We start from the raw sequence: 16946 nt of genomic DNA, 5'->3' as shown, positions 1-16946 counted from the left end.
GGGTAATGTGCAGCCAGTGCTTAATCCATTTGGCAGCGTACTATGTCTGGCTTTCTGTTTGACTGCTCTTAAATCTCACGCCAGCCAGTCACATAAGTTAACTTCCCTATAATCTGTGCTGATTCTCCGGTAGCGTGTCAGATCATGGCTCGGTGTGTCAGCACTGGAGGAGTTGAGAGTCTCCACACTGGTAACTGGCCTTTTGTCTCTCGTCCCGTGTTAATCCCGGGTCAACACTACTAGCCCAATGGTCAAAGAGGGGTACAAGCAGGGCCACAACATTGTCACTGGCAGTGGTTTCCAGCTGGGGTCTTTGCATGTTATTCATGGCTCTATAGGCAGGATTAGATCTAGGCCTACACTGCTTGCTTTTCCCTTATATCTTACTTACGTCGTTTTTTTTCCCCAAAGTCAAGCTTTTTTATGTGTCTGCTGATGAGATAAGCAGTTCTTGGTATTCCCTTATGTAATGTTGACATGTTGACTGGAACACAATAGTAATGTCTGTATTAACAGAAAACTAAACTGTGAAAATGTTCAAATAATTTACACAAAAAAAATTATGGACGTGTGTGTGTGTGTGTATTGTGTGTGTGTGTGTGTTTGTGTGTGTCTGTGTGCGTGCATGTGTAAGAGAGAGAGAGAGAGAGAGAGAATATAAGCATCACAAAGCCAGCTCACTGAAGATCCTCCACCTTTTCTCTCACACTGAATGAATCATAGGCTCTGAGCTACAGGGTGTGTGTGTGTGTGTGTGTGTGTGTCTGCACTACATGTGTGTTGGAAAGATCTCTGTTCATTTCATAACTATAATCCGTTAATTGCCCATTAGGATTGAGATGAGATGATTATTTTATGCAGGGTTCATCCCTGTCATGTCTACATTCACACAATGTATATTCTCTCACATGTCTATTACAATCCAGCGTGTGTGTGTGTGTGTGTGTGTGTGTGTGTGTGTGCACTTGGCAGCGATGCGATGAGGCAGGATAGCCAGGGTAACCGTCTTTGTAAACCCAAATCTGGTGTATTTGCTCAGATGCAATAAGTATTATATGTAATATGTGAATGAAAGGTCAGTGTAAAAAATAAATAAAAATACAGCACAGATAATCTAACCAGTCTACGATGTGGTGGATTTTGTTCGTTTAGAAGGCAAAAAATTGTCCTTATTGTCTCCCCCAAAAAATAACAGATAACAACAGATGGAATCTGAGCTCTGTAATTTAGATGTTAGGAAATGTCATGTGGGCACCTCGGGGTTGGCTGGTATCGGTGATGTGTTGTCCTGTCTGTGGCAGGGTCTTGTGGGCATGCCTGTGGACAGACTGTGACAGGAAACAGTTTGTGTGCTGGAGTGATGGAAGTGGCCATGTGGAACAATCTGATGAAATGATTTCTGTTTCACCTCCTCCAGCTAGGTCACGGAATCCCTCGCGGACCAAAACCAATCTCAATAACTTTCTGTCTTTCTCTCTCTCTCTCTCTCTCTCTCTATCTATCTCTCGCTCTGGTTTCCTGTCCTTTTTTCCATCTCCAGTGTAAGACCTTAGCGGGGATATGCGACCACATCATCTCTCTGTCGTCAGACTCTCTGGTCTCTCAGTCCGCCCATCTGGAGGTGGTCCACCTTACCAGCATCATGCCCAGTGAAGGGCTGGTAAGGACACACCTGAGGACACACACACCTGTATCTACCAGAGCATATTTAAAAGATGCACTAATCACTATTTTTATATAACCCATGTACCAAATGAGTGTAATGTGAAAGGGGTTGCTAGTGGTGAAAAAACAGACAATTAATTCCTTCTTAGCTAAAGGGAGTGTTTTAGCGTTAAATCTTCTTGAGTAAATTGTCATTTGGACTTTATTTGACTTTTTTACAAAACGTTTGAACATTGTCCTTTCAAAGTTGCTGAAAGTGTTTTAACATGACTGAAGCCAAGTCTCTTAAATGCAGAGAAACAATTAAATTAAATAATTCAGGATGTTTAAATATGCAATGCTATTATTTATTGCCACGGGACTTGACCAGGTCAAAGCGGGACGCTTACTTTCATGTCTTAAGTCAAGACTTTAGAGGGTCACAATTCATGTGTAGATGAAGACAAATTAATAGACAAACAACAAAAGCATACAGAGCGTCGCTGAATGGTTTAAAGCAGGGGTCTTCAACGTTTTTTAAGCCAAGGACCCCTTAGCTGAAAGATGGACAGAGCACTACATATATTATACTACATATATTATAGAAATATAAGTTGCATATTAAACTGGGCCTACAATAACTTGTAGGGCGGCATAAAGTCTTCACATGACATTTTGGCATAGGATTCTACGCTATTCAAATAGTAGGTATGAGTTCAGTAAATCATGTTTTAATGTTAAACTTACATTGAATTGTTAGAATAAACTATCTGGGCTGACCTTAGTGACTACATTACCTATAAGCCAGTGCGCCTATCATCAGTGGGGATTTATATTTGCTAATGTGTTGGATTCATGTCAAGACTTTTTAACATTGACTATAAGGACTAGGGGTCCCCCTGTCGAAGATCCAGGAACAGAATTGATGTGAATCAGACACAAAGCCTTCTAAGTCAACCTAATTGGAGTCAGATGTGTTCAACCACCATCATCACAACAAATGAGGAATTCGAGAATATTTTTTGGAAGTAGTTGTCCAGTAGAGTTCAAAGTCCTGAATAATGTATGACAAGAATCACTGAAGCGTAGCATGATCGACCGACACCTTACCAAGACGCTTCGTGTTGGTTATCCCTTTAATTCGTCACCCATCTGTAAGTCAGGTGACACACCTGTTATCAGTATCATGTATTTCCCTGTGTACTCTGTGTGATACTCAATCCTCCCTCCCTATGCTTGTGTTTTAGGGGATGTATATCAAATCGACGTATGATGGACTCCACGTTATCACGGGAACCACAGAGAATGTTAGTTTTTGTTTCACCCTGTAGAATTCATTGTCTCAAATTCCACAATGGCAACAAGTCCATGCCTGTAATATATCTTAAATTTGTCCTCATGGAGTGTCCTTTTCTGTCCATCAATTTCTGCCTCTGCAGTCTCCAGCAGACCTGTGTAAGAAGATCCATGCAGGGGATGAGGTGATCCAAGTCAACCACCAGACAGTGGTGAGTTAAGGAAGCTTCCAAACACTGTAGTCACAACATGGGAAGTCATGGGAAATGTAGTTCCCATGGGTTTCACTGCAAACTGTCTTTCGTTCTCCATTCTGTGCTATGAGGAGATATCAAGATACATGATGTCTGCCACCACCACCACCTCCACCACCACTGCCATGGTGCTTCCTGTTCTGTGCCTGTGCAGCTATGTAGGCTAATGAGACTGGCTGCGGGAGCAGATTATAGGACGATTGTTACAAGACCTTTGTTCAGTCCACTGTGATCCTCAGCTCACTCTTTTGCAGAAATTTCTCCCCTTGTCGTAAGAAACCCTTAAAGGAGGCGTCTGGTTTGAAATGTAAACTCATGATCCCCTTTTTAGACTTGAATAAGTTGTATATCTGCCATAAACTCATCACACAAGAGGAAAGCGCCAAAAAGGGCAGCCATTTTAAATGAAAGGGTGCCTTGTGAGAGCATGTGATTGAACGCGCTGTCAGCTTTGGCACCACCAATTTGTTCCAGCGTTTATTTGAGTTTTCTGAGAGAGGGAGAAGAAGGCCTGTGTCTGTGTGGAGACGGCTTTTGTGTGCTCTTTCCGTGAGTATTTCTTCCTACATCTCGATAGGTGCTGCTCATGCAAGAGCGGGAGTGTGTGCATGCAGGCGTTGGGGAGCGGCGTTGATTGACGCGTGAGGGAGCTACGCGTTATCTCTTTCTCTCTCCTCGGGGTGGCAGTGCAGATCGCACCCTGCCAGGCTCTCAGCTCCAACTCCTCATTACTCCCTCAGCTAGGCCCTCACCGCTCTGATCCCTCACTCTGGGGGAGGAGATAAGCAGGGGGGGACAGAGGTGTGTGTGTGTGTGTGTGTGTGTGTGGTGGGGGGAAAAGTGGGGAAGTAGTCAGGGGAGGCTGTGACGAGGCTGGTAGAGAGCGGCAAAAAGAGGGAGGAGGAAGTAAAGAGGGACTTAGGGAGAAGAGGATGAAAAGAAAAAGTGGGGAGAGCAGCAGAGGGAAGTCTCTCGTCAAGAGAGCAATTCTTTCCATCCTAAATCGAGCTGCTGAGAAGGGAAGATGGATACACACACTACCGGCAAACTCTCTGTCAACATCACAGCTGATAAGTTTATCTAGCAAGGCTCCATGTTTCAAATTAGATTAGTTGGAATATTGAATGAACACATACCATTACATTATAGAATCATTATGTAGGCCTATCCAACGTATTTAGCAACAGCGCTGCCGACATATTTATGCATGAGCTTCTGTATGAGAGCCACTTCAAAACAGGACTCGCAGTTTTCAGCTCAGCTTCTCTTTTGAGGTGAAATGTGGAATTTGCTCAAATAACAAACCGATTGTTTGAAGAGGCAAGATAATTATGTGCAGGTAATAGCATCTGGGGAAAATAATGAAGACCTTAGGGATTTGAAAACCCTTTCCAGCAGCAGTTTATGCTCTATTACTATTTTTGGTAGGTCTCCCCCTGTTTCTCTCTGCTCTCTCTGTGTATTTGCATAACAGAACAGATAGGCTTTGTGGCTTTGTGTGTGCTGGTAATACACACTGTGATGCTGTCCGCCATTGTGGCGGAGGAGCTAACAAGGGTTGAGAAGTTTAGTAGGATCGAGGTCCAGTTCAGTGTACTTTCAGTTCTGTGAATTCAGAATTGTCTCATTGGCATGACAATGTCAATGAATTCTCTGTCCAAGGCTGGGTTTTGTTGGAGAGTTGGATGATACCAAGCAAAACAATGTTTGTTTTTCCTGCTTTAGGAAAGGGGGGCGGGGACGACTATGCACGACAGTGAGCATGACTGGTTTGCGTACAGTGAAGGCAATGAATCTGTATTATCTAAACTGAGAGAAATCTGTATGCATCTGCCTGCAATTTCTGACAATTTGAGAAACAAGAATGTCATTTATGCTTGAGTAAGTGAAACCCCAATCAACAAAACTGTTTAAAAAAATAATATTATATACCTATGGTGCTGGCTAAAACCTCTTTGGGGGGCAGAAACAATCCCCCTATGCAGGAAAACCCCTGTTACTGTGTTGAAGGAATAGGTCAACATTTTTCCTCTCTTGTGGGGAGATAGATGAGAAGATACCACTTTCTTATTTGCCCCGTCAATATGAAGCTAGAGCCCTGAGAGGGTTAGCTTAGCTTAGCATAGAGACTGGAAGCAGGGGGAAACAGGTAGCTTAGGGTCTGTTCATAGGTAAATTAAATTCAGCCTACCTCATAGCACCCCTAAAGCTCAATAATTAACTTGTTGTAACTTGTTTGTTAAGGCTAGCTGTGGCCCCCTCCTCTGGGTCTCTATGCTAAGCTAAGCTAAGTTAACCCTCCTCTCGCTGTATTTTCATAATGACTGGACAGATAAGAAGTGGTATTACTCTTCTTACCCATCTCTTGACAAGAAAGAGAATATGGGTGTTTCCCAAAATGTTAGCTTAGCTTAAGAAGCAGGGGGTTCCAACTAGCCTGAACAAGATATATCATGTTAATTAATAAGCTTTAGAAGTGATGGTATATGAGGATTTTTTTTTTAACTTATGGAGCCTACCTGTTTCCCCTGTTTTCAGTCTTTATGCTAAGCTAACTGTCGCGTGGCTGTAGCTTTATATTAAGCAGATATAGATATGGAGTCGTATTGTTTTTTTCTCTTAATCTCAGCAGGAAAGCAAATTATTGTCCAATAAATTGTGAACTATTCCTTTAATAAAAGAAGCCAAAGTTCACACAGTTTGAACACAAGCAGACGTTCAAGAAACTTTGTCTGAAACCGGCAATTATTTTTGTTTAAATCAGGCGCTGTTCATGAAATAGCAAAGAAGATTACAAAACTGGTATTTAAAGTCAAATTTTGATACACTGACACATTTCTTCCAGAATTTTCGGTTTGATACCCAGCCCTATTTCTGTCACTAGGAATTACAGTCCAAGTGTGTCCTAGTATGCCCCCTTTTGTTTGAGTGGGCAGAACAGGACAAAACATCCAGTAGTAAATTACTTCCTCCAAAACTCTTGTTGTTGGTGAACGCTGGCTGAACTCTAAACTGGGCCAAAGAGAACAGGAAGCGAGCCGCGGAAGGCGGAAACACACTGGTCATCATCCTCAGGAATAAGGTCAGAGCAGTTCTGTGTGTGTGTGTATGTGTGTGTGTGTGTGTGTGTGGTGGCCTCTGCGGACCCTTCCAGTAGCTGAGACCAGTGTAGCCAATCAATGGCCTGACGAGTGCTGCGAGCCCTGGAGACCGGCTGGCCGGAACCACGAGGAAACACTGCAGTCAGCACTCCTTTCTGACTCTTTTACCATCTCTCTCTCTCTTCTTTAGAACTAAACCATACTGGAAAAGCCGTCTTTTATTTTTATATTAACAACCAACTTGGTGAAGCTTTAATAAAACATGTTAATAACAGAAAATCAGTGTGTGTGAGACAAGATGAATCCATCGTTTTCCTGCAGCAGTTGGTTGTGTCTGTTGTAGCAGCAGTAGCCTGATATCACATGAACCATATTAAAATTAGAAAGCACTCAGAGAACGTGTAGTACGTGACTGCCACGCTGCACAAACCAACCCGTCAGTTTGGTAAGGTTTCCATTTTTAAAATTTCCATTTGGATCCAAATCAAAATACACGTAGCGGTGTTGATTTTTGCCTTCATCTTTGGATCCTGTATAGTTTTTCTTTGCTGTTGTTTGTACTATTAACACTGTTTTGTTGAATTGGGAAAAAATCAACCAGTGTTATTTCAAAAGAAATATGGACATTTTTTTTGCATTTTTGGACATTACCCACAGTACATCACCGGTGGAATAATAGAGCTTTAAAAAAGACGTTCAATGACCATGAAGTTGAATCAGTTTCAACTAAAACGTAACATCAAGGTAAAATCTGGTGTATTCGACTGCATTCATTTAATTGGCTCACAAAGTGCCAACTAATTACATTCGTCAGATTGGCCACATTTAGAAGATTTTTGCAACCAACTGTAAAAAATTAAAAATATAACATAAAATAAGACAAGAATATTAAATGGGCTTGTTCTGATACCTTGTGCACTAGATTTGGTGAAGATGGCCAATGATGATCTTAGGCACCTTTATTCAGGAATACAAAGTGACTCTATGTCCCACTGTTCAGGAGCTATGTGAAGAACTTAAGAATTTTATTTGGTCTAATGTTATACTAAAAGTCACAGGCCTGAAAACATAAATAATATGCAGTATATTTATGGTCATTGTACACAGAGTATAGTAGCATGTGGGCCTCCCTGTTGACACCGACCATGGACTGCAACGTCTGTCAGTTGGAGACATATGTTGGATCCCCCTCTCCTTTTTTTCCTATCAGCTGTCTAATAAAATGATGACATACATGACTAGTAGCATGTGGCGGTATCAGGACCTGCGCGTGGTGGTTTTATAGCTTCTTATCAGTGCGTGGTGGTTTCTCTCAGCAGATTTGGTGCATCGTGTACAGCATGTGTATGCATGCGTGTAGTGGTTTGCGGCAGTTGTTACGGTAGCCTGGTCTGTGTGTGTGTGTGTGTGTGTGTGCTCCTCAGGTGGGCTGGCAGCTGAAGAATCTGGTCAACGCTCTGAGAGAGGACCCATGCGGAGTCATCCTCACGTTGAAGAAAAGACCTCAGAACACCCTGAGCTCCACGCCGGCTCTGCTCAGGAACGTGCGCTGGAAACCACTGGGCCTGCAGGTAAACACCAGTCCCATGTGGACGCCTTCACTGCAGTCTCACAGCAAGCCACATCCCGACCTGAAACCTAAACTAACTCAATGACATGCGTCTCTAACCAAACACAATGATCTGGACTGAGATGTGACCACTGCTACAAACAGTACATGTGTATCTGCACACTTCTTGTGCTCACGGTGAGGGATTTGTACAGTAAGCTGCGTACAGTAAGTAAGCACTCTCAGCTCTGTTTTTACTGCCCACGCTCTACATTCTCCTACCGGCCTTTTTAAACAAATATTTTCAAAGGAAACTTCTTCACTTTGTGACCTCGCATTAATCCTCCTGTTGAGTGTTTCAACATTTCAGTTGAAAGCCATTTACAAATGTGTCGGTAGCTGAACCTCCATCTGAAGAGAATTCACGTATACCAAAAGCATATTTCTTCAGATAGCGATATATTGAGATAACAAAGGGAATAAAAATAGCTAGGTATCTTATATTTGCACTTTGTAGATGTGTGAATCACTTAAATGGTATAATATGGCCTGAACTCCCTGCTCAGGAACTAGCACAGGGAAACACAAAGTTCACTGAAATGTGCTACCCAACTCCTACTTACATTCATATTCATATTAGAAGAGGCTTTTTCCTGATTCATTCAACCTTTGCCCCAAATATCTGCTTTTTCCAAGGAGAGTACATGTTTTAAGTACAGTAGCTCTATAGGTGGAATGCTTGTTTGAAGGCTTACAGCTCACAGCGAGGGAACACATTTCACTTAAGGGCAAATACTTTGTCAATCTGTCAATCATTCCGAGCCCAGAAAAGTCACTCAGATTTTGGTGCACAGAGAGAAGGAGTTGTGTCGAGATAGAGATGTGTGGTGAGGGCTCACCTTGTCTGCGAGCACGGACAAACTCGAGGCCCGTGGGCCGAACCCGGACCCTCGCAAATTTGGATTCGGCCTTCAAATCAAGTTAAGTTCACAACAAATTTGACCAAGCTTTGTTGTGAGCCAAACCAAAAAGACGGGAAACTGTTTTTCAGACTTTGCTTATACAACACAAAGCAGAATTTGACAGATTTCCAGATTTTTTCCCTTAATATTCCCACAGAACCATAAGGTTTTCATGTGTGGTAGCCTGCTTTTAGAAATGCAATTATTGTTTTGCTTGATTTAATAAATTCCCTGATGGCTAAGGAACTTTTTTGCTGACTTTCTTAGGGCTTTATGTCATATATGAGACATACAGTGATACAGTCACAGATATTTGACATTTTCGATTAAATCAAAACAAGTCAAACTATACAGGCCTGACCCATGATGTGGTTCTCATTTTCCAGTGTGACCCTTATTAAAATAAAGTTTTACACCACTGTTCTGTGAGCATATGATTGCAGTGTATAGCACTACAAACATGAGAGACACAAACGCCATCTCTAACACCGTTGCTGCCTCGTTAGATCATCGCTCTAAGTTGTTACCACAAGCGTATTGTTATATTTACTGCAACAGCAGAGGATTGTGGGAAGTCTACCCTGATGGGCTGCTAAGACACAAACGCGCCGTGAGTGCCCAGATCAGAGCGCAGCGATATCTGTGGGTGAGGAGAAGAAAGGAGTGTTTTAGATTTGTTCTCTCTCAGAAAGACTGGAGCTCTTAATTAATCATAAGCAACTACAGGCAGCTCCACTGGCTCTGAAACAAGAGCCGCTACTCAGCAAATACTGGACAGAATGCACTGAATCCAAAATATGCTGCTAAACAGCCTGTGTGTGTGTGTGTGTGTGTGTGTGTGTGAGTGAGTCTACTGGTGGGTGTGAACACATTGGTGTTGCACAAGTGTGGCCGTATGCACGCTTGTCCATCTGTACGTTTCAATGCGAGTGTGTTTCTGCGCATGCACCCAGAGAGATGTTTTTTTTCCGTTAGCAGTCGAGTTGCTCCTTTGAGAGGGAAAGGAACTGGGTCACTGCACGCTGTAAGCTCGGTTTAGATACATACTGTACGTACACCGCTCTCCAAAACACACACACACACACACACACACCTAGAAACACATGCACACTCATACCTCTAAGCACGGTTTTAGAGGATGAATTGCACGGCTGTGAAGTTTAGCCCAAATGTGGCAAACGTTCAGCCGGATTATAACTGAATCCACAAAGGAAACAATTTATCTCTGCAAATGATCATGTGATTCCAGTCCCAAATCCCTTCATGGCAACCCCCTCTATTCTGCTAAATAATGGCACATGTCTCTCTCTTTCATTTCTGTGTGTGTATCGACGTGAGGATGTAAAAGTGTTTTAATGATTCACTGTAATGACAATGAGGCTGGCAATGATTGTAACAAAAAGGTTGAGGATTACTGTGTCTGCTGTGCTGCTGGAAATGTGCTACAATGGATTTCATGCGTGATTTAACGCCACATATGCATCCACATCACAGGTCACTTCACCAGTCCCACGTGTGCCACACATTGTCCACGACCCCGCTTTCATAAATCTGTTATATGTCTAGATGCATAAATAATTACTCCTTGAAAATGCCTGCTATTTTAGGCAGCATGTGTTGGTATGTATAATTGATGGGCCAGCTGAATGGGTGAGGGAGCTTTCACCTTCTTTGACGTTACTGTACACTCTTTTGGGCTACTTGGCTTACGTATGCCACTGCCACTGCCATTCTATCAAAGACAAATGTTTATGTTGAAGTTCCCTGTTCTATACAGTAAATCTAAGGTGTAATTTCAACTGGGGACAGCGTGGGGACATGTCCCCTCCCCTATTCAAAATCCAGTTTGTGACCCCCACTTTGAAATCAGTTATTTTATTTATAAGTCAGGGTAATCATAGTACCTATTATACTTATTATAAATTATACCTATCATACCTATCATAAAGAAAGTAAGACATAATTTTCTTAGTTTAGGACTGTTGTTTCTGGAAAGATTTATCATTATGATCAACTTATTTGCTTCCTGATTTTGTATCATCCTACTCCCTGAACTTATGTAAATATGCGAGAAATGGGATTCAAATAGAAAACATTTTATAGGCTGAGGACCCCCCAGACCCCTTGTTTTGTGTGTGCCCCCCTGAATTTACACCCTTGCGCTAAATATAAAGCTACTTTCCGTAGCATCAAGACTGCAAACAGAGGGAAAACAGCTAGCCTGGAGTCTGGTTGCCTGGCAACCTCACAGTGACCACATAACACATAAGGCTCATAAAACCACAACATGATTCTACACCCTAGTTTTTAGATGGACTATCAAGCGAGAAATAAGGTGTTAATTAGGGAGCTTTGAGTGATATCAATCTTCTCACCTAACTCTCTGGAAGAAAGGAACAAGCCTATTTACCAGCATGTTAGACTATTCCTTCGATACATCAGTACATGACATTTATTTTCCCATGCAGGCTCACTTTTGACATATTTGTCTAGATTCATAACAGCCTGAGTAGTAAAATGTTCTGGACTTCTGGACTTTGAGGCTAATAAGTTGGTTGAACATATGGTTAGATGTCACCAATAGTTGAATCTATTCTCAAAGTAATTATGAGGGATTCAAATGAAACAGTAAATGGACTGGGCCAGTATTAACAGCTGCTAATGTTACATTTATTATATCAGCTTGCCTTGAGCATCTCAGTATCATATATATATATACATTGTTATAAATACATGTTGCTCAATAAGTAACAAGGAATTGCAGTTTATTGCAACATTTGCAATTTGTTTATTTTTCACCTGTTGAATGTCCCACTTTGTCCTTATCTCAGATGCATTTCTTTAATGTCCTAATCTAACATGTCATTATCAAATTCCTTATGTTTGGATAAAAAAAAAAAAAAAGACAAGATGAAGATATATATTTGTCAGTGTCACATTGTCAGCCTAAAAAAATCCACTATTGGTCAAGCTCGAATTCAGCCTAAGCTCAGATTTAACAGGCCTTTTTCCCTGGAGACATATTGACAAGTCAGAGTAGGAGAAGTACAGTTGTAAATCCTAAAATGATTGATGGCTGAATTCCATTTAGCTGACTTGGCCTGTTGAAGAGAATAAAGCCATTGTTAATGTTACTGTAACATCTGAGCTTTTCACATTGTGACAAGTCAAAATGTCTGCTGTGAAAAGGCCAATTAAAGACTGATGGTTGAGAATGTAATCAGTTTAGCTTATTATCCAACTTTTCTGTTAGTTTAGTCAAAATATCATGTAAGCATATACGTGGGTGTGTGGGGAGGGGGGGGGCTATTGTTCTGGAGAGTTTTTTTAGTACTTTGGAGTGGACGCAGCGGGGGTCAGATGGTTTAAGTGCTGTTTTAACAGACTGGAATTTCGCCTGCTGCGGAGGTCCCCCTCCCCCCCCCCTCCCATCTCCCCCCCTTCCCCCCCATGCAAGCAGCAGTGGGCTGTAATCACTAAATTACTGTTTTCACTCTCAGCTCCAGTAACCACACTGCACAGCTCCCCCGCCTCTCTTTCTCTCCTGCAGTCTTTCTCTCTGACTCTCTCTCTCTCTTTGTCCTATTTCCTTTGCTCTCTCCTCGCTCCCTCTTTTTCCACTCTGTCTTCATTATTTATTGTGAAGCCGTCCTACTGTAAGCTTCCCTCATAAGAGGGAAGACTGTGAGAGAGGAAGAGATGAAGATAGAGACAAGGCCTGGGGATGGAGGGAGTGAGGGTGTGGAGGAGAGTGGGAGGAGGAGGATGGATAGTTCGGAATACGAAATGAATTTGCCTAATGCACTGCTGATGAAATGATGAAACACTGGGCTTCCTTAATGAGAACGCCGGCCGCCTCGCCGTCGCTCGGCCTCTCTGTCTGTTCTCCGTTCTAAAATGGAGCGTCCTCTTCAGACATAAAGTAAAACACTATGGAACTCAAGAATGAGCTGCATATTTGTCTCCCCAGCTGTTCTGCCTGAGAACAAATTTATTTACACTTGCAATTTGGACTACGTTTCCATGACATCAGAAACAATCAGAAACCTGATGACAAATGAATCTACGTGTCCTTGAGTCAAGCTGAGGTATGTGGCCACGCCAGCTTTTCTCTGCCCTCTCCTATCGTAGCACAGGAGAGAGGTGGGGAGTGAGGAAGAGCAAGGAGAGAAGAGGATAGGAGAGGAGAGTAGGGGTTGTCATGGGAACAGACATGCAGAGCCCGGTGTGAGTGAAGACGAAATGACAGAATAGTGAAGCGATGAAACGTGGGAGAGGCTACACAGTCAAACAGATAAAAAAAAAGGACAACATGCGCAACATGGCTGCTGTGTGGCAATAAATCTCCTGTTTGTGATTCTGGGTTGAAATGAGCACGGGCTGCAGTACGAGGAAGATTACACAAATTAAAGGACGAAGCCCTTCCTTTGTAACACTGTAATCTGTGTGCTTGTTTTACCGTGAGGAAGAAACAATCTAATGTCCACTTTCTGCAGGTTGTCCTCCCGGACCATCCTTACAATTAAAACTCAATGAAGGGGTGCAAGTCATTCTCTCCTTCTTCCTCTCCTCTTTCTCCCTTCAGCCGATCCCCACCAGCCCCACCAGCACCTCCCCTACACCTGGTGGAACTTTGGGCATGTCCAAAATGGACGCCCCAAGCATGCAGGACGTCTATATCCTCTCTCCTGTGTCTGGACTCTACAGCACCAGGTCGGCAGCGCTTGCACACACAGATGTTTAATGATGGTCATGTATGTTGATTGTTGATGTGATGATGATGATGATGTGAACTGTTCTCCCCCAGGGAGGAGCTGGGTCTGATGTCCTGCGACGACATCAGCCGCTACAGCTTGAGCTCCCAGTCCGGCTCTAAAGGTTCAGAGGCAGTCAGCTACTACCTGGACCAGGACAGCGGTCAGTACTTCTCCCTGCTGGAGGGAGACGGACCCCCGGGGTCCGACTATGACAGGGGCCGAAATACGGGGGTTCGCCGGAGGGACAAGACCCCCACCCACGGTAAGATGGAGCGAGCGCGATTCAAACGGCTCGACTGGGGCATACATGGATAGCTACAAGCCCTGCGTTTGCTTGGTAGAACAGCATGCTGTCTCTCACCAGTTTTCTCACCTTTTTCTCAGAACTCCTCCTTAAGTGTTCATCAGTCACTTCATGGCTCTGCTTCTTTGTGTCTTCACCTCGCGTACGCACGTCCCAAAAACACTAAACACATGCCAAAGGGTCAGTCCAAAAACACTGTGTCCAGCTCCCTGTGTGCCCCACCACCTGTGTCACCCTTGTTCAAGACACCTTCTTAGACATCCTGTACCTTCTTGGTAGACTCTTAAGAGGCCTATGATGTGCAAGGTAGGGTCATGTGATCTACGGTAGCATCTAAGGACTATATTATGGACGCCGTGCGAGCTATACGCCACTTGTATTGTAAAGACACCGTAAAGTTAGAAATGAAAATATGACAGATATTTATGAGGGATGTGCATTCTAACACATTTCCAGATTTAGGTACAAACAATTAAAGAATAGGGTCTGACATGAGACATCTTGAAGTAGCAGAGGATCATCTGTCAGTGAACTAGGAAAAAATAATAATGTTCACAGATGAGTTAATGTAATAACGTTGTATTCACGTCATGTCATTTAATTCTAATGAAATAACTGTCAGTAATTGTAGCTAATGTAATTTTCACTATCTAACACACCATTAGAGTCTACCACTCATACGGCTACTGTAGCTGACATTACGTAGATTGAACACATTATGAGAAGAAATTCTGGGATAGCCCGGCGCTGCTATGCGCGATCAATTATGATTATCAAAACAATCATAATAAAAGTAACTTTAAGAGCGTGATGAGCGTTGTTGTAAGGCTATGACGTTACCATAAGCGTTAGCTTGGTGACGGGCAGGAGCCACTTGTCAAAGTAGCACATTGTATTAGGATAATGGAGGTTACAAAGCAACTTGATTTGTTGATCAAATAATGACGTCCAAACAAAGTACTCAAGTACTCATGCCCGTCCCTAATAGATGTAGAAAACATTTAAGACATGCTTATCAGTGTTTGTTGTCTGTGACAATGTGCTATGGGAAAAAAATCTGCACAATTAGATAATGAAACTCTGCCCTAGATATCTCATTAACAATGCTTTCAGCAGCAGCAGGCAAAACTACAAAAAAAAAATCCATATAAAATAGAATGAAAGTACACTACTTGCCCAGCAACTAACAGCAGAAAGACAAAGTTACAACATGCTGGTAAACATAGAGGATGTGGATGCTAAAGAACCAGATATTACCCTCGGGAGTGAGTGGGAAATGAGAGTTAAAAAGAGGATCAATATGGGATTTATATTTGCTGAAAACCGCAGTTGAAACACCTCCCAACCATAAGACAATAGCTCACATGCTAGCAGATTAGCTACCTAGCACTACTCCTAGTGTTGTGGTGGAATTTGATACCTGTGAATAGAAAACTTGACATTATAACCTGGAAATAAGGCTGTGTGACCCATGCCTCGCATGTCACAGCAGTCCCTCAAGAGTCTCCCGTTCCTTCCCCCCCTCACCTGCACACACATTGTCTCACCTGTCCACCCCTCCAGCTGTCTCCCACGCTGTCTCTCAGTCACCGCCTTCCCGCGACACCCCCACTCCCTCCCCAGTAGACGACTCTCTGATTGCTGATTGGTCGTTCCAGGTGACCTCAGGCCTGTTTCCATGCCTCCCGAATATAACTGGATGGCCGAGGCCAAGGAACCCAGCATGGGCAAGAGAGGGAGCCGAGGTATACACACACAAACACACACACACACACACACACACACACGCAAAAACACAGCCCCCTCGACACAAACGGGTCGGACTGGTGCCGCGCTTTGCTCCATACTCAGCTCAACACATCTCAGCTCATGCTCTGGTTATCCATGGCGGTGTGGTTGTGTGAGGATACATATCTGCCAGGTATGTATCTGACAGAGCGACAAGTAAATATAAATGCAAGGAAATTGCATTTATAGTGCTGCTCTGGAAATAAGGGTATTTCTATGTGACTAACCAGCTTCACCGTTTTGCGGCAAGACTCGATCTGTATTCGACCGACGGTCCTCCACTCCACCATCAGAAAGTCCATGAATAACATTAAAGCCCAATAGTGCTGTCCGGGCTCTGCCTTTCTCCTCCTCTTCTTTCTCTCAGTCACCATTTAGTTGTTTTTCACATTTAAGTATATGGATAGTAAACAAACGAGGCGAGAAGCTTTTTTCTATTCGCAGCTGAAGCGGAATTAAACTTTCTGTGACTGACAAGATTTAGCGGTAGTGCCCACCTAATCAGCGTAATCATTGCTAACAGATTAGCTGTGTGTCCCCGGCTGTGGATCTCTATCGGATACGACAGCTCTCAGGCACTTTTATCCCTTTCTGTTGGGTTTTTCATCTGTAAGGATCTATTCACTCTCATCTGTTTCTACTCTGGGGTTCTCCCTTGACTCTTCAATGCTATCCCTACCCACCCCCCCCCCCCTCCCCCGACCCCCTCTCTGTGGTTTTCCTCCCTCTGTCATCCGTTTAGCTGCGTTCAGAGCCTGTCAATCCTCTAACTGCTCCATGCCTCTACCCTCCTCGTCCCCACAGATTCAGACAACTCCCTGCTGCGTTACCTTAGCGACGACAAGATCCTGGTGATTGAGGAGGAGCCCGAGGGTCCGGGCAGAGAGAGTCGGCGGGATTCCACCAGGCGCTCTCGCCGCAAGAGCCGTAATCCCAGCAGCCCTAGCTTTCCCATCAGCCCCTCCATGCTGTCCTCCACCCTGCGCCTAGACCAACCACCCGACGCTTTGCCTGTATGTACACACACTGATTTGAACCTTTTTTTCTTTTTATTTGTGTCTAATATTGTCTAGTTAAGTCCTTTACAAGTGTGTGTGTGCTGTATGTATGCTTATTTTGTGTATCCAGTTTGTGTACAGAAATGCCGTCGCTCAGATGTTTTCAGTAATTACTGAGCCCGTTTTTTAATGCCATATCGTAGGCTGTATGTGACACATAACACACGATATTTACATTTTCAGTCAGAATAAAATACGGATTAGTGTGCTTGTTGGTCTTTTGAAGGGTTTTG

The 16946-nt window shown here is 43.3% G+C and overlaps 1 protein-coding gene and 1 long non-coding RNA gene across 6 annotated transcripts in view; one reads left to right on the top strand and one right to left on the bottom strand.

Moving 5' to 3' along the window:
- The window catches only part of si:ch211-26b3.4 (connector enhancer of kinase suppressor of ras 2), a 62779-nt gene that overhangs the window by 28228 nt on the left and 17605 nt on the right, over nt 1-16946 (top strand). For 4 of the 5 annotated variants that reach the window (XM_034883669.1, XM_034883671.1, XM_034883668.1 and 1 more), the window contains exons 6-13: nt 1541-1660; nt 2892-2951; nt 3084-3152; nt 7720-7866; nt 13392-13519; nt 13614-13825; nt 15526-15612; nt 16460-16668. In XM_034883669.1, the coding sequence (XP_034739560.1) occupies nt 1541-1660; nt 2892-2951; nt 3084-3152; nt 7720-7866; nt 13392-13519; nt 13614-13825; nt 15526-15612; nt 16460-16668 (1032 nt within the window). The remainder of the gene's footprint in view (nt 1-1540; nt 1661-2891; nt 2952-3083; nt 3153-7719; nt 7867-13391; nt 13520-13613; nt 13826-15525; nt 15613-16459; nt 16669-16946) is intronic. The other variant, XM_034883670.1, reaches the window with a different exon arrangement.
- Nucleotides 1-16946, bottom strand: part of LOC117951790 — a 265968-nt gene that overhangs the window by 236573 nt on the left and 12449 nt on the right. The window lies entirely within an intron of this gene.

Source organism: Etheostoma cragini, chromosome 10 (assembly GCF_013103735.1).
Source record: "Etheostoma cragini isolate CJK2018 chromosome 10, CSU_Ecrag_1.0, whole genome shotgun sequence".
Classification (NCBI taxonomy): Eukaryota; Metazoa; Chordata; class Actinopteri; order Perciformes; family Percidae; genus Etheostoma; species Etheostoma cragini.
This window is presented reverse-complemented; position numbering and strand designations above follow the sequence as displayed.